The sequence below is a fragment of the Polypterus senegalus genome, chromosome 9 (assembly GCF_016835505.1).
Source record: "Polypterus senegalus isolate Bchr_013 chromosome 9, ASM1683550v1, whole genome shotgun sequence".
In the NCBI taxonomy this organism is placed as follows: Eukaryota; Metazoa; Chordata; class Cladistia; order Polypteriformes; family Polypteridae; genus Polypterus; species Polypterus senegalus.
The window spans coordinates 105,268,070-105,294,652 of NC_053162.1; the positions used below are offsets into that span (position 1 = coordinate 105,268,070).

At 38.5% G+C, this 26,583-nt stretch overlaps 1 protein-coding gene across 2 annotated transcripts in view; it reads left to right on the top strand.

Annotated features, from left to right (window-relative positions):
- Positions 1–26,583, top strand: part of LOC120535613 (transcription initiation factor TFIID subunit 4-like) — a 472,321-nt gene that overhangs the window by 194,993 nt on the left and 250,745 nt on the right. For both annotated transcript variants that reach the window (XM_039763563.1, XM_039763564.1), the window contains exon 9: positions 17,455–17,569. In XM_039763563.1, the coding sequence (XP_039619497.1) occupies positions 17,455–17,569 (115 nt within the window). The remainder of the gene's footprint in view (positions 1–17,454; positions 17,570–26,583) is intronic.

The window sequence follows — 26,583 nt, forward strand, 5'->3', positions numbered from 1 at the left end:
AGGTAGGGAGTACCTCCTCCTCCCAACCTTCTTTTAACATGTCCAAAATCCCCCTGGGTTGTCTTCCATACAATAATTCAAAAGGAGAAAACCCTGTTGAGGTTTGAGGGACTTCCCGGTAGGCAAACAAAATGAGAGGAAGCAACTGATCCCAGTTTCTTCCGTCCTCGTTAACTACCTTGCGTAACATCTGTTTTAACGTCTGATTAAAACGTTCAACCAATCCATCAGTTTGAGGATGATAAACCGATGTTTTAGATGTTTTATCCTGAGTAATTTGGCCACTTCCTGAACGTTTCTGAAGTGAAAGGAGTCCCTTGATCTGTTAAGACCTCCTTGGGGATCCCAACACGCGAATATCCCTACTAATTCCCGTGTGATATTTTTTGAATTAGCTGAGCGCAACGGAACAGCCTCTGGAAAGCAAGTGGCATAATCTACTAGAACCAAAATATATTTAAAGCCTTTTAACGAGGGTTCTAATGGACCAACGAGATCTATACCCACTCGTTCAAACGGGATGTCAATAAGGGGAAGGAGAATAAGAGGAGCTTTAGACCGTCTGGGTATCTGGCGAAGTTGACACTCCGGACCATGAAGCGCAAAATCGCCTGACCTCCTCATTAACTCCCGGCCAAAAAATCTGAGTTTTATCCTCTCCAAAGTCTTTTCGAGCCTAGATGGGCTCCTAGAAGGTGGGCATGTGCTAATTCACATACGTTTCGCCGAAACGTACGTGGGATTAACAACAAAGCCCGCACTTCACCCTCGTGTTCTGACACTATATAATAATTCATTTTTAATTACAAAGAACGGCATCGGTGGCATGGGATCTAGGTTTATATAACCATCTGTAGATAATACCGCATTTCTAGCATTTTTAATGAATCATCATTCCATTGTTCTCTTTTGAATGATGATGGGGTTAATTCGAATTGTGCGTTAAGTTTTGAATAGGATCTCTTTCGAGTTCAGTGGGAGGGGCTATTGTCTCTGCGTCGACTGTACCAGCTCCCGCAGAGGACGATGGGACATCAAAACTTTCGCACTGGGTACCCGTATGGATCCGTGCTACTGAGGGACACGGCGTGGAGGCAGTTGGAGCATTATTCTCCATCACTAAGCCCAAATTCTTATTAGATGCAGTTACGTTCTTACCGCTGTTAATTTTATTCCAATCTCTTCCTAATATGACTGGAAAAGGGGGATCGGGTAATACTGCCATAGCCATACTGGTTATTTTATGCTCTACCAATATTACACACCTGGCTGTTTTGTAATATTTAATATCCCCATGTATACACTTTAGACTAGTTTTCCCTTTAGTCCACTGTTGCGGTAATACGTAACGGGCAGCAACAATGGAAATGTTACTCCCGGAGTCAAACATTGCCCTTGCCTTTTTGCCATTTATAATAACTGCACCTGTGATATGGAAGAGACAGAGGGTTATTCACTGCGGCACAGTACCTTTCTCCCCTTACTATCGAGCAATCCATAGGCTCGTAGGCACAGTTCGGGGACAGATGTCCGATCTCCCCGCACTTGAAACAGCGAGGGGGACCGGCTAGTCTGTCCCTTCTACGAACGGCAGGTTCGGGAGTCTGTCGGGGGGGCTCAGGGATTGCCCCACGTATCTTTTGGGTTCGGCGAGAAGACCGTTCCGACCGCCCCGATTTATAGGCTGCCCAAAGACGCTCTGCTATTTGGATCAGGGTGTCCATATCTTTGAACGTATGCTTTCATACTTGTTGGGAGATGTGGTCAGGGAGGGCATGTACGAATGTCTCGCATGCAAGGAGCTCAGCTATTTTGTGGGAGGAGTTAATGTCGGGCCGTGTTCAGCGACACACCTTACCCCAAGCTTCAAAGCCCTGAGTTCTTAACGGCCTTTCCGGATCAAATTGCCACTCCCTCCAGTCTCTCTCGCCTGTTGTTCTGGTGAAACGCCGTAGCGCTTGAACACCTCAGTTTTCAGAGCATCATAATTGGCTGCCTGCTCCTCGGTTAAGTCGTAATAGGCCCTCTGCGCCGTTCCCTTCAAATAGGGAGCCAGTATGTACGCCCACTCCGACCTCGGCCAAGCGTTCCGCTTAGCAGTACATTCGAAGATCAAAAAGTAGGACTCGATGTCATCTGCTTCAGTCAAAGGAGTTAACTGAATTGGCTGTGACCGAGCCACCTCCGTCCGTGCACCAGCACGGGAACAAGCCTCGGTTTCTGCTAATTGGGTCCTGGTTTCCCCCATCTGGATCTTCAGAGTTTGGAGATCGCCCATGATGGTATGTAGCACCGTATTGAGGTCCTGTTCTTCGCTCATGACGAACAAATATCCTGCCGGCTACGCCAATTGTAATAAATAAAGAGTCCTTTCAAAATAGAAAAAGGTTTGGGGGTTGTCCTCATATATTGTCGTCCAGACAGAAATGAAAAGAAGATTATTCAAAATGACTTTTCAGTACAAAGTGAATAATGTATTGCAACAAAATGGCGTTTATATAACAGATGGGATAATGGGAGAGGAAATGGTTGGCAGGAAATGACGATTGAGGCGGACCACGGAACCAACGCCATCATGAGTAGACCGGAGTGATCGATTGTGGAACCGGAAGTGACGTCATCAGATTGGAACCGGAAGTGACGTCATCGCGGCCATTTTGGAATTGAATCTGGAAGTGTTTATTTTTCTTCTGGTTTTGTGTAGATAGAAAGAGATTCAGGTAAGCACCACGTGATAAACCCTTGTCTCGCGAGATTTCACTCACCTTTAGGCTCTTTGACTGCCTCCAACTCACACGTGTGTGACAGTATATATGTATGTATATATACATATATATATACATATATGCATATGTATGTATGTATATGTGTATATATATATATATATATGTATGTATATGTATATATATGTATGCATACAGTGGTGTGAAAAACTATTTGCCCCCTTCCTGATTTCTTATTCTTTTGCATGTTTGTCACACAAAATGTTTCTGATCATCAAACACATTTAACCATTAGTCAAATATAACACAAGTAAACACAAAATGCAGTTTTTAAATGATGGTTTTATTATTTAGGAGAAAAAAATCCAAACCTACATGGCCCTGTGTGAAAAAGGAATTGCCCCCTGAACCTAATAACTGGTTGGGCCACCCTTAGCAGCAATGACTGCAATCAAGCGTTTGTGATAACTTGCAATGAGTCTTTTACAGCGTTCTGGAGGAATTTTGGCCCACTCATCTTTGCAGAATTGTTGTAATTCAGCTTTATTTGAGGGTTTTCTAGCATGAACCGCCTTTTTAAGGTCATGCCATAGCATCTTAATTGGATTCAGGTCAGGACTTTGACTAGGCCACTCCAAAGTCTTCATTTTGTTTTTCTTCAGCCATTCAGAGGTGGATTTGCTGGTGTGTTTTGGGTCATTGTCCTGTTGCAGCACCCAAGATCGCTTCAGCTTGAGTTGATGAACAGATGGCCGGACATTCTCCTTCAGGATTTTTTGGTAGACAGTAGTATTCGTGGTTCCATCTATCACAGCAAGCCTTCCAGGTCCTGAAGCATCAAAACAACCCCAGACCATCACACTACCACCACCATATTTTACTGTTGGTATGATGTTCTTTTTCTGAAATGCTGTGTTCCTTTTACGCCAGATGTAACGGGACATTTGCCTTCCAAAAAGTTCAACTTTTGTCTCATCAGTCTACAAGGTATTTTCCCAAAAGTCTTGGCAATCATTGAGATTTTTTTTGCAAAATTGAGACGAGCCCTAATGTTCTTTTTGCTTAACAGTGGTTTGCGTCTTGGAAATCTGCCATGCAGGCCATTTTTGCCCAGTCTCTTTCTTATGGTGGAGTTGTGAACACTGAACTTAATTGAGGCAAGTGAGGCCTGCAGTTCTTTAGACGTTGTCCTGGGGTCTTTGGTGACCTCTCGGATGAGTCGTCTCTGCGCTCTTGGGGTCATTTTGGTCGGCCGGCCACTCCTGGGAAGGTTCACCACTGTTCCATGTTTTTGCCATTTGTGGATAATGGCTCTCACTGTGGTTCGCTGGAGTCCCAAAGCTTTAGAAATGGCTTTATAACCTTTACCAGACTGATAGATCTCAATTACTTTTGTTCTCATTTGTTCCTGACTTTCTTTGGATCTTGGCATGATGTCTAGCTTTTGAGGTGCTTTTGGTCTACTTCTCTGTGGAATACAGTACACCCCCAAAATTTGTGGAGGTTAACGTTCCTAGAGCACCCGGAAATTGTGAAAAACCGCAAATTATGGATATGGTTAAAAAAATGCCTATTTTTGTAGTTTAAGCCCTAAATATGCCCCCAAAACACTTTCAATTTCATTTCAACCTCTGCTTAATACATTACGTTCCAGAACCCCCCGCGATAGATGAAAGTCCGCGAAGTAAAAACCATATGTTTGTATGGTTATTTTTATATATTTTAAGCCCTTAGAAACTCTCCCACACTGTTAACATTATTAGAGCCCTCTAGACATGAAATAACACATTTTAGTCAAAAGTTTGAACTGTGCTCCATGACAAGACAGAGATGACAGTTCATTCTCACAATTAAAAGAATGCAAATAGATCTTCTCTTCGGGAGCAGAGAATTTCAGAGAGAGAGAGAGAGATCGCTCGCAAAGAAAAGCAAACAATCAAAAAATCAATATGTGTGCTTTAAGTTTGCCGCGGCATTTTTTAGAGGAGCGTCAGTATCTTCTAAGCAAACAGCCCCTCTGCTCACATCTCGTCAGGCGCAGCGAACGTCAGAGAGAGCGAGATTAAAGCAAACAATCAAAAAATCAATAAATGTTGCTCCTCGGAATCCCCCTTTTAAACGGTTTTACAAAGGGAAATACATTTTTTATTTTAATCTCCTTTATGCTTGATCAGCTGGCTTGCTGCTGCTGCTGCTTGTGTCGTGCTGCATGATCTGCATGTTGTGCTGCACGTTGATCATTTAACGGCCTGCCTCTTAGGCCTTCCTCCTCTTCTCTTGCCTGGCAGCTCTATCCTTAGCCTCCTTCTCCCAATATACTAAGCATCTCCCCTCTGCACATGTTCAAACCAGCACAATCTTGCCTCTCTGACTTTGTCTCGCAACCGTCCAACTTGAGCTGACCCACTAATGTACTCATTTCTAATCCTATCCATCCTTGTCACACCCCATGCAGATATTAGCATCTTTAACTTTGCCACCTCCAGCTCTGTGTCTGCTTTCTGGTCAGTGCCACCTTCTACATCCCATATAACATAGCTGTTCTCACTACCGTCCTGTAGACCTTTCACTCTTACTGATATCCGTTTGTCACAAATCACTCCTGACACTCTTCTCCACCCATTCCACCCTGCCTGCACTCTCTTTTTTGTCTCTCTTCCACAATCCTCATTACTCTTTATAGTTGATCCCAAGTATTTAAACTCATCCACCTTCGCCAACTCTACTCCTTGAATCCTCACCATTCCACTGATTTCACTCTCATTTAAACACATGTAATTTGTCTTGTTCCTGCTGACCTTCATTCCTCTCCTCTCTAGAGCATATCTCCACCTCTCCAGGGTCTCCTCGACCAGCTCCCTACTATCGCTACAGTTCACAATGTCATCAGAAAACATCAGAGTCCACGGGGACTCCTGTCTCATCTCGTCTGTCAACCTGTCTGTCACCATTGCAAATAAGAAAGGGCTCAGAGCCGATCCCTGATGTAAACCCACCTCCACCTTGAATGCATCCGTCACTCCTACTGCAGACCTCACCACGGTCACACTTCCCTTGTACATATCCTTTACAACTCTTACATATTTCTCTTCCACTCCTGACCTCCTCATACAATACCACAACTCCTCTCAAGGCACCCTGTCAAATGCTTTCTCCATTTCCACAAAGACTCAATACAACTCCTTCTGGCCTTCTCTATACTTCTCTATTAACACCCTCAGAGCAAACATTGGTTTCTTGGCATGAAACCACACTGCTGCTCACTAATCATCATCTCACTTCTTAACCTAGCTTCCACTACTCTTTCCCATAACTTCATGCTGTGGCTAATCAATTTTATCCCCCTGTAATTACTACAGCTCTGCACATCCCCCTTATTATGAATGACTCAGGCGCCGCCATGAGTGGCAGCCTTTCTAGCTGCTCCGTGTATGACTTTATTTTTCTACCCATTTCTCTATTTTACTGATCACTCTTATCACTTTCTTCTATGTGAACTCGTTCCCTGGACACTATTGTGAATTTCCCCTTGGAATTATTAAAGTATCTGTCTATCTCTATCTGTCTATCTATTCTTAAATATCGACACCACTTTTTCTCCACTCCTCAGGCATCCACTGACTTTCCAAGATTCCATTAAACAATCTGGTTAAATACTCCACTGCCATCTCTCCTTAACACCTCCATGCTTCCACAGGTATGTCATCTGGACCAACAGCTTTTCCATTTTTCATCCTCTTCATAGCTATCCTTACTTCCTCCTTGCTTATCCATTGCACTTCCTGATTGGCTATCTCCACATCATCCACCCTCTTCTCCCTCTTGTTCTCTTCATTCATCAGCCTCTCAAAGTTCTCTTTCCATCTGCTCAACACACACTCTCCTCGCTTGTGCGTACGTTTCCATCTTTTATCCTTTAATACCCTAACCTGCTGTGCATCTTTCCTAGCTCAGTCCCTCTGTCTGGTCAATCAGTACAGGTCCTTTTCTCCCTCCTTAGTTTCCAACCTCATACAACTCATCATATGGCTTTTCTTTAGCCTTCACCACCTGTCTCTTCAACTTGTGCCTTATCTCCTTGTACTCTTGACTACTTTGTGCATCTCTCTGACTATCCCACTTCTTCTTTGCCATCCTCCATGCTGCAGTGCCCAAGAATGTACACATTCAGAGCGCTACCTCTAAAGTTACCAGTACTGTAATATTTTGGAATGATTTAAGGCCAGAATCACTACAGAGATCACCCAGTGCACTGATACATCACTGCTTCTGTCTAGACGGAAAACTTAAGTGACCACCTAAAAGTAACATTATTGTTAAAGATGGGCTAGTGCATATGCTATTTTGGTCATTGTCTTGTTTCCTTTGAGTTTCTTGTCTAATGTGTATAACATGTTGTACTGGGCCTTTAGGTAAAGTTTAGCTGTCGTAATGATAACAACTGTGAAGAAGAGTGTTGGGAAAGTGCAGAAAGGATCATAAAGAAGATTGGGTTATGAAGATTTTATTGCTGTTCTTATGTATGCAGCAGAACTGTTTTACCTTCAAGGGATGTTCTAAATAAAATTGTTAATTGAAATGTGGGAAAGTAAACACATACATGATAAACAGTAAAAATGTTGTAAATGGAAAACAAACCTGAAAATGAGGTTACAGTGTTACTGTTAAACATACTGTAGAAGAGGAAATATGTGATATGACAAGCTATGAACTAGGAGCACACCTGAGACCAAAAAAAAAATGCATAAACCATGAAAAACAAGTCTAATTCACTTCTTATTAGTCTTTATTGTTGAAATTTGCTATACCATTATTAGAGGTGAATATCCTGTGTTTACCAGTGACCTTGTTCACCAAATATTTTCCTGAACTCTTGAGAACATTTTCTTTTTCCAAGCTCCCCATGATGCTGTAGAAAGCCATTGTCACATCACAGAAGTGTAGCAGCCTGTATATGGGTTTACATCCACAAAGTTTAAGAAATAGATATCCATTTTACATGCTAAAAAAAGGGTACTATAATAAGAATATTATCCTATGTATGAAAACTAGCCATGTACCCGGGTATGATCCAAAAACAATCCCTAAAGGCACCCTTACTCTCCTCTTTCCCTAATTAGAAAACATGGAACAAAAACAAAAGATTTATTTCTATATACAAGGCATTTCTTTCTTCTTGATGAAATTATCTGCTCAGATAAATTAGTAACAAAACAGAATTTGTAGCTGCTCCAGGAGCTGTATCAAACAATGGAATGAGCTGGTCCCGCGCTGTTACTTTCTGGTATGGCCAATTTGGACCCCAAGAGTGGAACTCTGTGAGCACAGTGATCTATATTTTGTTTATTTATTGTTTATTTGTTGCATTTTCTTTGTGTCCATAAATGTTAAAATGTTTGTCTTGAATTAGTTGATTGAGAATGAGAAAATGAAGTGCTACCAAAAGAATTAGCCATGTATAAAAGTACAGTAAGTCAGCATAACAAACATACTACGGAAAGGTTATGTAGAAGAAGAGTGAGGTGAGAACATACTTTGTATGTGTATGTAATAAAGGGTATATGGAAATAAGTTGGTATAGGTTGAAGTAAAACATGAAATTCATCAAATGTTTAAAAAAAAAAAAAAAGGAATACAATATATGTTTCCTGTGAAGACAAAATCCAGGAGTCTGTTGAGTTTAACGCTAGAGTCTTTGAAGCCTACGAAAAAATTTGTAAAACTGGGCCACCTTAATTTCCCTCACACTTCTTTGTTAGCGTCTTTTGTTTTACAAATGTGTCGATCAGCACCAGCAGCTCACAGCCTGCTATCTCATCCCCCACTGACGCAACTTTAGTTGTACACAAAGTTCTCCCACCTCAAGTCTGTATATCTGGGTGTGAGGTGCCTTGAAGTTGTGTTATTTGGAGCACATACGTTTCATGTGTGTTCTGTGTCTACAATGATCTGTGTAAATATTGGATGATAGGAAATGTGAGACAAGAAATTTTGAACACATAACTAGAACATAAACATTTTGCATATTTTATGAATAACTGGCTAAATGCTGATGTAAAGTGTATAATGTGTGAGGACTGAAGTCCAAATATCAAACATACCATTCACAAAAGACACAGATAAAACAAAACAAGTACACTTTTTTTCCAGAATTTAACCAAAGTATAAGAAATTTGGTATAGGTTATGAGACACACACACACACACACATACATATATATCTGCTTGGCTGGTGCAGAGGTAAGAACTGCTGTCTCCTAGTCTAGAGATTCTGAGATCGATCCCATGTCCTTCACGCATTAACTATTTTGAGTAGTGAGTTGCCAATCTTGCTGGGTACCGTGTGCTTTGGAGAAGGACAATAACTGAAGGAGTCCAATACTTTGAACAACAACAGACCATGAAATATTGCTTCTTAAATAATAAATGTTATTCAATAATATAGTCCTGTGTTATGAATCTGCATGTATACACCCTTCAACTAAACTGCTAACCAAATGTTTCATCTATTGGACATTTAAAATTTTAAATTAGTCAAATCCTAGGTATAATAACTTCACTCTTTTGCTTTCTGTTTGGCATAGCATACCTCAATTCAAAAACCTTGATATGAATGTATGTAGGGTCTTGTGTCTTCACAGATAAAAACTGCTATAGATTGTTATTTTTAGGGCATGCGGTGAATTGAATGGAAGCTTTGAGCTATCCACTTTGTCCAGTGTAGATTTTTTAGGTTCTACTTGTTTGAGAAAAGATGGGGATGGTAGTAGAGCCCTATGTGAAATTAGTTTTATTTTTTCACAGATTTTTTATTTTTTTTTTGATTTTCCGTTTTCACCATTTTATTTTTCCTTGATTCAGGTTATTATGTTTTTTTTTTGTTTTTTTTTTTAACCATAAGAAAGTAGTAACTGTTTCAACGAAACAAACAATAATGAAATGGCACTTTACATTGCTTTTAATGAAACAGCACACTAACAAAATTGAACCTTATTTTGTAGTTCCATTCATCAGGTAGAATCCCAGTTCTCCCATGATGCTGCATGCTGAGACTGCAGTAGGACAGTGAGTGCCCTCCAGAATTGTAACAGCTTTTACTAGTTTGATGCATCCTTCTGAGATGAAGGTGAACCTCACTTTCAGGGGAAAAATAAAAAAAAGGGTGACCCACTTTTAATGGCTTGTTGCATCAGAGGAAAAGCCTGCTCTTCTGCCCTGGTTTGTGGGTACCGAGTTTATAACAGAAGAATCAAATGTGGACCTTGCGTGCCTCATCACTGCGAGGCAAAACATTTATTAAATCCCGAAACATCATTGTTAATTTTTAAAAGGGAACCTGTTAACCAGTTCCATTCATTAATAACATTTTTCTAGGGGAAAGACCGTTAGTACCAGTTAAATACCTGTGTAATTTAATCAGTTAAATGATTCACAGTAAATACATCAAGCACAATTCGAACCAAATGTTTACTCACCTATCACTATGATGAGAACTATGTGATTTTGCTATCAGTGGTGTTATGTCAACTACACCATGCATTTTCCGGCCACGAATCTTTCGAGGAATGGGGTCCATATGTTGTTCAAAGACATGGGGCAAATGAGTTTGACGAAGACTGTTCTCATGTTCTGGCAGCACACTTCCTTGTTTACAATGCTTAATAAAGAAAGGACGCATCTTCGTCATTTTTTTGAGCGGTGTATCTGACTCACATGGACACAAACTGGCATCTTGCATCTGACACTTTTGTTGTTTCCTCTGTTGTTACCTGAAGGGGAACACTTTTTGATTTTAATTTCTCCTTGTTCTTGAGATGGATTTTAGATTTCACATGGTCATTGCAAGTATCTTTTCTTGTCCAGTCTATGGTATGCTGCAAAACTTACAGAAAAGTTGTTCTCCAGATTCGTAAAAGTGGTTGGATATTGTTGTGCCCTCAATTTTACAGTTAAGCTTGTGTTTCTTAGTTTTTCGACGTAGTTAGGGTATCTGATACTGCTCGCTTTCACATTTCTGTTTCTTAGTTTTTCGACATAGTTAGGGTATCTGATACTGCTCACTTTGACATTTCTGTCTCGTGCAGCTAGCTAATTTGCATGCCTTTAACGAGAAAACATACAGGAAACAGGCACACAAACAGATAGAGGCATGACTGATTTATACAAAGAATTGTGTTCGCTTCAGAAACAACAAACTAGAAAATAGTATCTGAGTGATAGAACTACAGATTATTTTATAGTTTAATTTATTGAGAAGTTTTGTAACAGTCACCCCTTCAGTCTCTAAATTCCGCACAATTCTGTTTTTAAATCTAAAATCCATTTTTAAGTGTTAATTTTGTGATTCTGTCCATGTTTTCCATATCACGGAAATCATAGGGCCCTATGGAAGGAGGAGCTTGCGCAAAAAAGTTTTTGATGTTGGTGATTGTGAGGGTACGCAGTCAACAATCTCATCTCTTCACTTCCTGTCACAGATCCACATGGAATGCCAACTGCAGGTATGGCAGGAAGTTGCATCACTTTGGATGGACCCTTGGTGGGAATTGGTTGATTCAGTCTTAGTAAGGACCTGACCTCTGACCTTGCCACCATGGATGGCCATACCAGGAATACATGAGTATTAATGGCATTGAAATCACATAAACCTCTCACTCTGCCACGTTAAGGCACTTACTCAGCGGAGGGTCTTCAAGTGTTAATGTAAATCTTTAACAGAAAAAAGCAATTCTGTATGACAGAATTATGGTCCCCTATTCCTGTGCTCCAGGTATGCTGTCAATTTTCAAAGAGTCTGAGGTGTTAGATTAGAAGAAGCAAAAAAAAAACTTTTTCCATATTTATTTGCAATTCAGTGTACATCTGCTTAGATAGAAATCTGTTATTGTTTATTATTAGGCAAAAACTTGTTCTAAGTAGATTATGTCCATTGCATTTTAAATCTGCTAAAAATATTTGTTTTGATTATGCAGTCAAAAATATTTTTGAGCAGCATTACACTTTTCATTTTGCCAACAGCTAGCAGCAGCACACACCATTGTCTGAGTAAGTAATATTAAGGCAGAACTATCTAACTTCTATAAGTGGGAAAAGGCACTGTCCTTAATATTCACTGTAGTATAAAGGGAAAAGCATTTCCCGAAGCTACCCATAATTTTGGGTTCCAAAGTAGTCTTTTCCTTCTTCCTGACAAAGTGGGATATGTATGCAAAATCTTGTTGACTTTGGATTATGGGCGTGGAACAGAATAACTAACAGACCCACACTGAACTTTATATATTAGATTTTTTCTTTTATTAACTAATCCATAGTCAAGAAGACATATAAAATCTTTTATGAAATATTTGGGTATTTGCTCCTTTTATTTTAGTCAGACAAGAGGAAATGGGTTATTTAGGCAACAGGACTGTGCTGTCTTCCTAGAGTTTGAAAGTAGATTGACTTCATTTTTGTTAAAATAATGTTTATTAAGGCTGTTGACCAGAGGCGGAAAGAAGGTGGATGGTTGCAGAGGAGTGTTCATTAGTTGTGGTTCATGTTTGCATCCTTCTAAGTTATGGCAGAAGAGATCAACTAGTAAGTCATAATGCAATTTCAGAATCTCTGTGACCCCCTTACATTTGTCCCAGTTTTATGCTGTTTTCTCACAGTGACGTAATATTTCCTAAAGTGAAAAGTACTTCAAGAATATTTAAAGAAAAAATCAAAACCCACGTGCTTATATGCATGCCTGACAATGTCGTGGCATGCTCCTAATGAGACGACGGGCAGTGTCCTGTGAGATCTCCTCCCAGATCTGGATCAGGGCATCACTGAGCATCTGGACAGACTGAGGTGCAACTTGGCGGTGTCGGATGTACTGAAACATAATGTCCCAAAGGTGTTCTATTGGATTTAGGTCAGGCGAGCATGGGGCCAATCAATGGTATCAATTCCTTCATCCTCCAGTAACTGCCTGCATACTCTCGCCACATTGTTGTGCACTAGAAGGAACCCAGAACCTACTGCACCAGCACAGGTTCTGACAATGAATCCAGGGATTTCATCCTGATAATTAATGGCAGTTTAGGTGTCGGTGTCCAGCCTGTAGATGCCTGTGCATCCCTCCATGGATATGCTTCCCCAGACCATCACTGACCCACTAAACCGGTCATGCTGAACAATGTTACAGGCAGCATAACATTCTCCACAGCTTCTCCATACCCTTTCATGTCTGTCACATGTTCTCAGGGTGAACCTGCTTTCATCTGTGAAAAGCAAAGGTTGCCAATGGTGGACCTACCAATTCTGGTTTTCTATGGCAAATGCCAATCAAACTCCATGGTGCCGGCCAGTGAGCACAGGGCCCACTAGAGGACATCAGACCCTCAGGCCACCCTCATGAAGTCAGTTTCTGATTGTTTGGTCAGAGACATTCACAGCAGTGGCCTGCTGGGGGTCATTTTGTAGAACTTTGGCAGTGCTCATCATGTTCCTCCCTGCCCAAAGGAGCAGATATCGCTCCTGCTGATGGGTTAAGGACTTTTTATGGCCCTGTCCAGCTCTTCTAGAGTAACTGCCTGTCTCCTGGAATATCCTCCATGCCCTTGAGACTGTGCTGGGAGACACAGCAAACCTTCTGTCAATGGCACATATTGATATGAGCAGTAAATGGAAGCCAAAAATCACCAAGCAGGACTTAGAATCATACCAACAATCACAGGCTAATCCAATGTTTGTAAATTTCAGCACAGCAACTCATAATGTGATTCAGTACTGTGTATGGCCCATGTGTGCCTGTATGTACTCCTGAAAATGTCTGGGCAAAACTGGAAGAACCTAAACTCTCCTCTTTCAAGTCAGTGGGAAACCGATGTGTTACACTATTTGAAATTGGAAAAAATCAAATACTCTGTTAGAGGATCCGTACAGACTTTTTTCAAAACATGGCAGGATCTAATCAGTAATATTTTAAAATAAGCTCATAAAGCACAGAGAATTTATTAATTTAGGTTTGTTTACAAGCCTTAAATTTCACACCGTTTGCCTTGCTCTCTATCTCAGGGGTGGGGATCGATTTGTCAACTCAATATTTATTTTTGTAAAACCTTGATTGATTTGTATGGATTGCAAAAAATATAATAAAAATATAATTAAAAAAAAAACGTTTGGGCATGCTCCTGATGAGACAATGGATGGTGTCCTGGAGAATCTCTTCACAGACCTGGATCAGGGCATCAGTGAGCTTCTGGATAGTCTGTGGTACTACTTGACGGCAAGGGATGAATCAATACATAACATTGCATTGCAGAGGTTCTTAATTGGATTCAGTTCTGGGGAATGTGAAGGCTAGTCAATGACATCAATGCCTTCATCATCCAGGAACTGCCTACACATTCTGGCCACATGAGACCATGCATTGGCCTTTACCAGGAGGAACCCAGGGCCCACTGCATCAGCGTAAGGTCTAATAATGCCTACAAGGATTTCATCCCAGTACCTAAGAGCAGTCAAGGGTACCTTAGCCTTGAAAGTGGAGGCCTGTGTGACCCTCCAAGGTATGCCTTCCCAGACCATCACTTACCCACCACCAAAGTAGTCATGCTGGATGATGTTGCAGGCTTCGTAACATTTGCCATGGTGTCCCCAGACTCTTTCATGTCTTTCACATGTACTCAGTGTGAACCTGCTCACATCTGTGAAGTGAATGAGGTGCCAATGGAGTAGCTGCCATTTGTGTTTTCTCTGGCGAATGCCAATCGAGCCGTCTTGTCCAGGTCTTCTCATTTAACAGCCCATCTCCTGGTACACTCCTCCATGCTCTTCAGACTCTGCTGGGAAACACAGCAAACCTTCCTGCAACAGCACATATTGATATGCCATCCTGGAGGAGCTGGACTCAATTTGTAACCTGTATCGGCTGCAGGTACCACCTTGTGCTACAAGTTGTGACAAAGACACTAACAAAACACAAAACTCGGGAATAATCAGGAAGGAGTGAGCAGGTGTTTATGATGCATGGAAATAGTTATGTTGCGTTTTATGCTGCTTGGCTGAAAGATGCTGACAGTTTGTGTTGGAGGTATTTTTGCAAGTGTCTTCCAGATCTGATATGTGATTTTTCACAATATGTACAATATGATGCAATATATCTCTGTATAGTACAGTTTGTGTTATATAGAGCTTTTGGGCTGTACTGTGAAGTTTGCGCTTCAATGAGACATTCTTCATAAATTTGTTCAGCATCTGACATTTGTTTTTATATACTTTGATTACTTTTGGATTAATTTGGTTATTAGGAAAACCTTGCACATGAAAAATTACAAATATCAAATCATCTGTATTATCTATGTAATTGAGAAATTAGTTTTAGAGAGGCAATTATACATCAGATTTGATTATACTAACTAACAGGCAATCAGATGACCATGTTCAAAAAACCAAGGAGAAACACAAGGCCAAAATTAGACTAGCTGCATATTAGTTAAACTTGGAACTGATCTTGTTTCACTGTTTACTTAGACAGCACTTAGACTTGCGGATCATGTAATCTTAGTACCATACTACCTACCCTATGCTTGATCCGCTGCTAGTACGGTGCTATCTTAGGTACTGTACAACTGTGGTGGCTGTTCAGGTTCAACTCTTTTTTTGTGAATTTTAATGACGTTGGAGTATTTTGCAAAGTGAGAACTCCATATGTGGATTTGTGCCAGTAAACTGCCTTAAATGAGTTACTCACTATATCCCGGTTTCTCACAGCTTCTACTGATCTTGTTTTTGAAGAGGAAATTGTAGTGTATGATAAGTGAAGAAAAGCTTTTGTTATTGGAGAACTGCATCTGTAACCCACAGTGGCAAATTATCAGTGTTTCTTTTTAATTGGCTGTCAATGACAAATACAGAAAGGGAATACTCAACCAAATTCACATTAAAGAGGACTTTACTGTTTTTCATTCCATATACAAACCATGAAATCTTTTGGTAAAAGTACAAAGTTTTGCAAAGTAAATATTCTTATGTTAAACTGCTAAATATCTTGAAAGCTGGTTACATGTAAACAACAAAATATTCCTCTTTGTAGCTCTTAGCTGCTTTTAAATGCTCTTAATCTACATTCTGCTTTATGTAGCTATTCCCCAGGCTATACTGTGCTTTCTTAAACAACATAATATGAGAGAGGCCAGTCCAGATTTGTGAAATTCAATACACAGTGTTGATTGTTGATTCTGTAGTTGAGTTAGACAATACCAAGTCCTACCCTGCCCATAAAGTTACTTTCTGAGTCCCAGGAGCAAGTTTCCTCTACCAGAATATACCAAAACCAGATCCTGTCACATATACCCAGGTAGTAGAGTGAATGTTAACTTTGCAGCGCCATGGAGGTCATGCTGGGTTTGTTGGGTCTGTACTGTATAGCAAACGAATAGAAGTTAATGTCGTTCTGCACTTTGCTGTAAAACTGGTAACAAAATATGCTCTTATCCTGTTTATTCCTCCTTATCACTGCGGGCAAAACATTGTTTGAATCTAAATGAACATTTGCTTAAACTTGTTGCAGGTAACAAAAGTAACAAATGGTATCAGAGCACACTTGTTTTTCTGTTCTTGCATTGTCCAGTTATATAGGATTCCTTGAACTTTCACAGTATTTAGTAGAAATTGGAGTTCTGTCACAGTAAATGGGCAATGTTGACAGGTAAACATGAGTGATATACAATATGATAACTATAAAGAAAACAGTTTTGCAAGTGTAAAACAGTGTTCTTGTGGAAATCAAGTTAATTGCTGAAAAACTAAGGATAAATACAAACAAAAAATGAAAAACTAAAATTAAAAAATGGTCAGAAACTAAAAATAAATAAAAATTACAATATAAAAAACTAGATAATATAAAAAATATCTAAAACTAGAAAAAAATATGAAAGTTGAAATAAATGTATTAATTTTGATTACTCCATCCATTAGGGCTATTTATTAATGTTACCTCCTTTCAGGATTATTAAGAACTTGTCAACCTAGTTCCAAAGGTTACTAGGATTTCCTCCACTGCACCTAGGTCACCTTCCTAAGGTTCCACTATGTAGTTTATGATTTTAATATGTTTCATTAAATGTTTTTGGCTGTAAGAGGTGACTTTACCTCAGCTACTAAAATTATTTGCTTGCATAAAGAAAACATTTCTTTTGGATTTCTTTCAGTTTATAATTAATCACTTGTATTACGTAAATGACATATGAGAATTTGTTCTGTCTGGTTGGGGATACCTGACCATGGCATATATTTCTAAATATTTTACTGTAAATTCAAATTTATACAGATCTTAAATTGTAATTTTTTTAATTTTCCTTTTCTTAATATGCATTTGACAAATATGTTAACTATAAAGTGGTTATCCTTAAATTGAAATGGAGAATATTTCTAAAAATACTTAAATGCCTTTCAGCCATGAATATGCCTGTTAAAATCAAGTTTGAATTCACTTGGCCTGTCTCTGTGCCTCTGTTGAAATGCGTCTCTAAGCAGTTGGGCATCATTTAGAATATGAATGCAGCACTATTGAAGCCTAGCGGTATTGACAGGAGTAAATGCTGGACACTGCTGTATTTCGAAACAAGATGTGCAGAATACTATATACATTCTGTAAATGGTAATGTTATTAAGAATTCTTAAAACTCCTTCTTAGACAAGATGGTGTTTGATGGAAATTTTCCAAGACAGCTCATGATAAAAATGCTTGTGTTTCTTTTCAGGCACAGTTGGGAAGACACCAACAATACAACCTAGTAAAAGCCCTGGGGGACTTACTGCTCAGGTCTCTACAAATCAGAAAAACAAGCTCAATGACCCTGGGGGTGGTTCTTTCAGGTATAAGTGTTTGCATTTCTTATTCTACCGGCCGGCAATGATTGAGCATTTATACAAGGCACAAGGGGGCAGCATCTCCTAATAGTTGGTTTTTCATGCATAAGGAAGGAAGAAATTTTACAGTATGTCAGATGTTGTTTTTTTTTTTGTCTCTTTTTCCTAGTTTTCTTTTATGTTACAATTGATCCACTGGACTGTTGTTCACATTACAAATTGCCAAAATGTTAATGTTAAGTAACTATTGAACTTTTTTTTTCCAAATCATTAAACTTTTGTATTGTATAGTACATTGCTTGATTTCAAATCCTTTTGCATTTTAGTAAGATATACTGTATAATTTGAATCAGATTTTTTTTTTCAGTTAAAAACATTTTTTTGGATTTTTATTGATTTTAATAACAAATAACATTCCATACAAATAAGTCAAGTTTTACAAGACTTGGTTCAAAACAAATCAACCCACTCCACCATGAGAAAGAAAGCTAGGCATGCAGAGTAAAACTAGCTAGTAAAAATAAGTAAATAGATTAATTAATAAATAAAAATAAATAGAGTAAAAAAAGGGGAGAGAATCTGCTTCCTCAGTTAAAATGCTTATTCTAAAATGTTAATTAGTTTCTGCCAGGTTTTGAAAAAGGTTTGTACAGATTCTCTAAGTGAGAATTTGATTTATTCCAATTTCAAATAGCATATAACATCAGTTATCCACTGACTTAAAATAAGAGTTAGAATTCTTCCAGTTGAGCAAGATATGTCTATGTGCTAGTAGTGTAGTAAAGGCAATTACAGTTTGTTTGTCCTTCTCCACTTTAAGCCTGGAAGTACACCAAAACACAGCTGTTAGTGGATTAGGAGGGATCGTGACACCAAGGCTGTCTGAAAGGCATTTAAATATTTTGGTCCAGAATGATGTCAATTTGGTGCAGGCCCAAAACATGTGACCCAGTGAGGTTGGAGCTTGATTGCAGTATTTGCACGTTGGGTCTTGCCCTGGAAACATTTTGGACAATTTTAAACAAGACAGATGTGTTTGATATATAATTTTAAGTTGAATAATTGTACGCTTTGCACATATGGAGTTCAAGTGAATTCTGTGCATTGCTACCTTCCAGTCCTTTTCTGAGATGTTGAGTGAGAGATCCTTTTCCCACTGTACTCTAGGATCTTTGAAAGGGAGGGACTGTAAAATGGCTCTATATATTACGGAGATGCTGTCTGAATCCTCAAGACTGATCAATATTTTTTCCAGCATAGAGGTAGGTGGGAGGTGAGGAAAATTGGTCAGGTTTTGTTTAACAAAGTTTCTAATTTGAAAGTGGTAAAAGAAATGTGTTGCTGGAAAGGTAAATTTAGAGTGTAATTGTTTGTAGGATCCAAAGACATTGTCAATGTACAGATTTCAGAGTAATTTAGTCCCAAATGTTTTTCCAGACATTAAAAACTGCATGCGTTTGAGAGAGTAGTGGTTCTCGTGCAGAGGTGCCACAGATAAAAGCTTCTCTATCTTAAAATACTTCCTACATTGGTTCCATATTCTGAGTGAGTGAGGCACAATTTGGTTGTTAGTATCGTCACGCTTGGGTCACAAATTTGCACAGAAACACAGGAGGTTGTAGAGAAAGGAACTTTATTCAAACACTGCAAACGAACATTTGTCTCTTTTTCCAAAAGTTTAAACGTGCTCCATGACAAGACAGAGATGACAGTTCCATAAGGAGCAGAGAGTGTCAGAGAGAGAGAGAGAAAAAAGCAAACAATCAATCAATTCCCAAAACCGATAGGTGCTGTCCAGGCTTTTTAAGTATGCAGAGTACTGTGCGGGAAGCATATCGCGCGACAGACCAGCCCGCATGCAAGCCCAGGTAGTAATCGAGCAATGTGAAGGTAGTCTGTCAGCATTTTTAGGAGAGGTTTTCAAAGGACCGTCTATCCTCTAGAGGTGCGTTCAGCCCCCCAGCTCATAGTATATTAGTGATGACTTGTACTTATTGGGGTACAAAGCAAGGAATATAAAGATGTATTGAAGGATTTTATTTCTATTGCAGACCGCTGTGTATGTTCATCTATTTGTGTCTATGTCTAGGTTTTTATAGCTTGTATATTTGCTGCCCAGTAATAAAATTGAAAGTTAGGTAGAGCCATGCCACCTTCCGTAAGGTCTTTGTGGGGGTTGCCCTTTGGTTACGTGGATGTTTTGAATTCCAGTTAAAAGAACATTTGAAATGGACCAAATTGGGGGAATTTAAAATCTCAAACCAGATCTTCATTTAGAAGACTATTAATTTTAGCTGCATTAATTGTATTGTGTATGGAAGTAGTAGTTATCAATGTAATTATGAGGTGAATACACAAGGTTAAAGATCCAGCCATAAGATAATTTGTTAAACATAATATATTACAGTGCATATTTTATCTCTTAATTTTACATCTGAAAAATCTGTTTTATCTGTTTTAGTATTACTATACATAGTATACACTTGCCTTGAATTTTGACATTTGCACCCTGGAGGATTTTTAGAGGCAGAGTACAAAAGTTTTGGGTAACGTGTAGTTTAGGTTTACTCAAGTCATTCTGTTCCTGTTGGGGTGCAAAGCAATTGCTTTTGCCACGGACTGATAAATCAATAAATCTTTAGTGAGTTTTGTAATTAAGTTGTGCTTGTTTTTTGTCAGTTTTGCTTTACAGTCAGCCAGTCACTTGGCCAATAATTGGTATATAATTTCCATACACTTGACTGTCTATGAAAATGTAAATTATTGTGCACAAATTTAGAATTTTTCTTTGCAAACCAGCAAAAGGCATCCTAGTTGAACCTAATGCTATATTTGCCCGAACAAAAGAATTCTGTTTTCATCTATGCATTTCAACCCATAACCTCTCCGGAGGACAAATAAATGTCTTGGTATAGAGCCTGAAGGCGCTGAGCAGGAAACCTGTATTAATCCTCCGAATGCTGACTACTTTTCCTGAGCATTCCCAGCATGTGTGCAGAATGTGCTAGTTGCTGGAAGGCAAGCTAGCTGCTAAAGCAGAACACATTTTTTTCTTTTTTTTTTTTAATACATATATTGTGTTATTACTTAATTTTATTTTTCTTTATAACCAACTTGAAATTGTATGTTTCGAGTCAAAATTGGATTACATTACCCTGTATAATTGTTACTTATTGAGGCAAATCAAATGTACAAGTTAATCTATTTTATTTAAATTTCATTTAGCCACTGACATACACATTGGCTTCATAAATAAAGACCGCTTTGGATTTCTTTATAATGTAGTTGTTTATCTGAATTTTTAGTATTACTGTTCATTTCCTTGACGAACAGTTAAACACATTTGCTTTAAATTATTCTTTTGAGATCTAGTATGGAATAGTGCTATGTCATTACACTGATAAGAATTTACCTCTATTAAAAAAAAAAAATGTAAATACTTAAGTTAGGTCTAGAATTGACTTTATGTGTACTTACACTTAAAAATGGAAATAGAAGATAATATAAAGATGTATGATAAATGTAATTTGTCATAATGATGTGTTTAGTTAAACAGAATTTAAATTTGTTAAATTGTATAAGATAGAATCGGGTGACTATTGAGTGGTGAAGAAAAGGGTCACGAATCCAACTTGAGAAAATGACTGTTTTCCTTTTGTGTGTCTATGAACAACTGTAAAAGAGTACTTGCTACAAAGGACAAGACAATTTAAGTTTAGTCTAAATTATTCAAATTTAGAAGAGTGGTCTTGCTCTGGCATGCTACTTGAGCCTTTTGGCATTCTTTTACTTTACATGCATATGTTAATAGCACACTGCTCCAGCAAGAAATTCTATAAAGTAGTTTCTCGGGTGAATCTAGTACAAGAAGCAAGATGTTCCATATATAATTCTTCCATTAGATGCATAATTACAGGTGCTTCAGTGTTGGCTTTTGGTTTAACAAGTGCCTGGCGCTTGATAGCCTTGAATGGCAACAGGAATTGTGCATGAGAAGGCAGTGCATTTACTGTTTGAAAATGGGGCAAGAGAAACAAGCTCTTTTAAATATCAAAGAATAACAGAGAAAGTGGTTCTTGAAATGTTTGTAGCTAATTTGGTGCCTCCAATTACACCCAGTAACTTAAAACTTGTGAATCAACTTAAAAAACATGTTTGTTGAATTTAAATTAGCATTAACCATTTAATATACCAAGAACTATAAAAAATTTAGAGTGTTTGGAAAATGGAAATACCTGTAGTAATTAAAGTTTCAAAACCTTTAGATTTATCTAGGTTAGTTTAGTGAAGGTGATTAATATATATTCCAAATTTAACTTTTTTGTAATTTTTTTCTTACATTATTCAGACTTCAAATGTCTAAAGTATGTAAAATATTACATATTCCATTTTGGGTTTTTATTTATATTTTTTGTACTAACTTAAAATATTTACTGTGATTATCCGTTAATGCAACATATCAACTTTGGCCTGTTCTACAGACATTACTTGCACTGTATACACAACCAATTCAGATTTGAGATAAAATAACCAAGTTTGGACTTTAATTTTGTATTTCTTTTTCAAGTGTTAAAAAGTCTGGTAGCTGTAGGAAAAGCTGAATTGATCACTCAGTTTATTAATTACCAGTTTTGCCTTCGGCAATGTCGGTAATTAATTCACTAATTTGATAAGACTCCTGCTTTATTGTCTTTCCCTTCTTTTGTATAATGGGTTTTCTGACCATTTGACTTATATCAAGGTAACTGAAGTTCACACATTTTTAGAAACAATAATAGAATTTATTGATAAACACAAGGGTTAAAGAAACATGCTAACTGCACAATTACTGACACAGAAGAAAGGATGCAAAACAGACAAGATGGACAAACAAACGACACAAAATAGGCTGGCTTTTTAATAGCTATTTAAAATTCTAATTTATTTTGTCACAGATAACCAACAGTTTTACAATACCAAGTCTTTAAGGGATGGTGTCTGATATTGTGTGGAGTTGTTCTTGTTGTTGCTCCGTGTTCAAGTGAAGAACAATTCATACATTGGAATGCACTGTTCATCTTTGCTTACATGATCCTTTGTCTGTGATATAATATTATGCTTCCTTTCTGAGCATGCTGTTAGGTACTTTTCTGTGCTGGCTATCTCTTAACAGGGGAAAACATTACCCTTTCTGGCACAAGAGTAAGATATTAAAGTTCTGTTCTTGAAGTAATGCTGCTTCTCAGACTAGGCTCAGTCATTGGCACAGAGCTTGACTTTGGCAGAGTGGGTTTTAGCGCTAGTTCAGTAAGTCCAGCTCTAAGGCCAAAGGAAGTTTGTGAGCTCTTTGAGTGATGAGTAATGACTACTCATCCCAAAGAGAGTGGCTTGTGTGGTTTCAGCTCATAGTAAGAGTGCATTGTCTCCTTTTTGGGTCACCAAAGAGAGAACAGATCAAAAGCTTTTAGGTTTCAGAGAAAGTGGATTGACACCCATTAGGTCCCCGAAAAATAGTGTATTGTCTGCTTTTTGGCTTCCCAATGAGAAGCAATTGTTAATATTTAGCTGCCCCCAAAAGAGAAATAAAAGATGAATGCAGCTAGATTTGAAGGAAGGTGTAGTCTCCTGTGATTAGATTAAAGTCCCTTCCTGATACAAATCCAGTACTTGCTTATTGGTACATTATTTTTTCCATCATATCCAAGCAGGTTCAGTTTGTGGTCACAAGCCTAAGATGAATGTCTATTTGGGTACAGTTGTTTTCTGGAGGCACCACTGCAAAAAGTTTCTGTTGAATTTTGCTTTGATTTGTTAAATTTGACTTGACTGCATAGAATGTTATCTGTTTCTAAATTAAATCAATATAAATATTAATAAAAAGAAAAAAGTATTGGCTCAGTTGTGATTTATACTTTTGTTTTCAGATGAAGCACAGGGCTGCCAATAGTGTTAACATAATCTGCTGTTGAGCCATTCACTATGAAATGCGTATGCAGCTGAATTTCTGCATCCCTGTTAAATCTAGTGTCTTAACACTAGACTTACCAGAGCCTACGAAAAAACTCATAGATCCGGCCCACCTTAAATCTGTTCGCACATCTCCATCAGCGTCTTTTGTCCTGTAAATGTGCCGATAAAGACAAGCAGCAAGCAGCCTGGTATCCCATCCTCCACCGCTGCAGAACGTGCGCAATGTTCTCCCAGCTCATGCCTTGATTGATTATGTGGGAGTGAAGTGCTGGAGTTTTAGAGTGGAAAGAATAGATCGTTATTTGGAACACATGCATTTCATGTGTGTTCCGTTTCTACTATAATCTGAGTAAACACATTGTTAAAACTGAAACGTTTTTCATATTTTAGTAGTAAATGAAAAATTGTTGGCATAAACTATATAATGTGTGAAGCCTAAAGTCCAAAGATGAAATAAACACTTTCACAAAAGGTTCAAGGACGATGCAACAGATTCCATGGCATAGCGGTAAGATTTGCTGACTTGTAGTCAAGAGTCCCTGGTTTGATCCTGACTGCCACCTATATCTGCTGTTTTCAGCAGTGAGCTGCTCTTATTGTTAATATTATACAGTACACACATTTGGTTTGCTTCTGAAACAGACACTGTACATTTATAGGACTTGTAAAAATTAACTTTTTTTTTCACTTTTATTCTCTCAGTCATGATACATACTACCGCACCCCACACAGGGATCTAACACTGTTAGTTTTTATTTGAAATGGGGAATAACTGTAGGTGTGGGTGGTGTTTTGAGACAATGGAACTGGACATTCTCTGATATGGAGGGATAAAAGCTGACACACAAATGCTGGTGAATCTGCTTTCTTCATATCTCACCATCACTTGATTTTTTTTTTTTTTCCAGTTTTATTGAGTGTTCCTGCTCACGCTGAATTAGTATGCACCTTATGGTCTATGATGTCAAAAAAAAAACAGACATAGGTATATATGATATTTGGAATTATTCATTTTATGACCTGTATAGTATATTTCGGAAAACATTGTGGCACGGATGCAACATTATTCATATTATTCATATTCAGTCGCATAACATCTTGTGGCTGTAATCATTGACTGAGTGTTTTTTTTTGTTTTTTTCCCGATCTTGCCAGTGTTGTGGTGTTTCTTTTGTACACCAGGACATACAGAGGAAACAATACTACAGAGAGGTCAGTTTAGCGCTATATGCAATCATCAAATTCAAATGTTAACAGTTCACACACACGCAAGGACCGTCCTTCCTACATTTACGACATGTGTACCTGTTGCAGTGTACACACTTCTCTCTATGCTGTGGTTCCTATTACATTGAAAGGGCACCTCACACTGACTCAGTTTACTTTCCTGGGGAAAGCAGCTGTCTTGGAACAGAAGCTTGTCAATGTTGTATCCTCCTTTTCTTTTTTCATCGCCTTTTCTAGTAAGATGCGACGACAAAGTTCCTCTGCAAGGTGAGCCATGAACACTCTTCTTTTATCAGTGGCCCCCGTGCATGCCTTGCACAGTACATGTGCATTGATCACCACCAGCATGTTGCAGCACATAGCAACTGGCCACCTGCATGTTCTTGCGCGCACTGAATAAGCTCACGCCTTCTGGTGTACGATGTCAACGCAGCACGGAGAAAAAAATAAAGAGATAAATATATGGGACACTGGGTATAATTTTATTGTCCTTGTAAAAGCTTTTTTCAGTTTTATTCTCTCAATCACGATCACGTTGTATAACGCAAACCTGCCCCTCCTGATCTGACATATATTGTCTTTTTCTTTCAGGTGTGTAATAGAAACCACAGCATAGAAAAAAATGTTTACATTGCAACAGGTACACATGTCGGAAATGTAGGAAGGACGGTCCTTGCGTGTGTGTTAACTGTTAACATTTGAATTTGATTATTGCATATAGCACTGAACTGACCTCTCTGTACTATTGTTTCCTCCGCATGTCCTGGTGTTCAAAAGAAACACAACCCAATCCAGCATCGTGGACACTGGCAAGATCAGGGAAAAAAAAAAAAAAAAACATGCAAAACACTCAGTCACTGATGACAACCGTAAGATGTTATGTGAATGAATATGAATAATGTTGCATCTGTGCCACAATTTTTTCCGAAATGTAATATACTGGTCATAAAATGAATAATTCCAAATATATATACCTATGTCTGTGCTTTTTTTTTTTCTGGTTTTTCTTTTGACATCATAGACCATAAGGTGCATACCTTTTCAGCGTGAGCAAGAATACTCAATAAAACTGAATACAAAAAAATAAAGTGACAGTGAGATACGAAGAAGGCAGATTCACCAGCATTTGTGTGTCAGCTTTTATCCCTCCAGATCAGAGCATGTCCAGTTCCATTGCCTCAAAACACCTTTCACATCTACAGTTATTCGCAGTTTCTAATAAAAACTAACAGCATCAGATCCTTGGATGGGTTGGGGGGGACGGGGTAGTATGTATGGCAGTCGGGATAAAACCGGGGACTCTTGACTACAAGTCAGCAAATCTTACCGCTACGCTGGAAGCTGTTGTACCGTCCTTGAACATTTTTTTGTGTTTATTTGATCTTTGGATTTCAGGCTTCACACATTATATAGTTTTTGACAACATTTTGTCATTTACTACTAAAATATGAAAAACGCTTCTGTTTAAACAATATGTTTACACAGATTATTGTAGAAATGAAACACACATGAAATGCATGTGTTCCAAATAATGATCTGTTTTTTTCCACTCTAAAACTCCAGCACTTCACTTCCACATAATCAATCAAGGCATGAGCCGGGAGAACATTGTGCACGTTCTGCGGCGGTGGGGGATGGGATACCAGGCTGCTTGTCTTTATCGGCACATTTACAGGACAAAAGACGCTGATGGAGAGGTGCGAACGGATTTAAGGTGGGCTGGATCTACAAGTTTTTTCATAGGCTCTGGTAATTCTAGTGCTAACAAGCCTTGTTACTATGTGCCCGTCAAAATGGGTAATGCCGACTTTGTCCTACATAGCACAGTCAATGTTTTTCTTGAT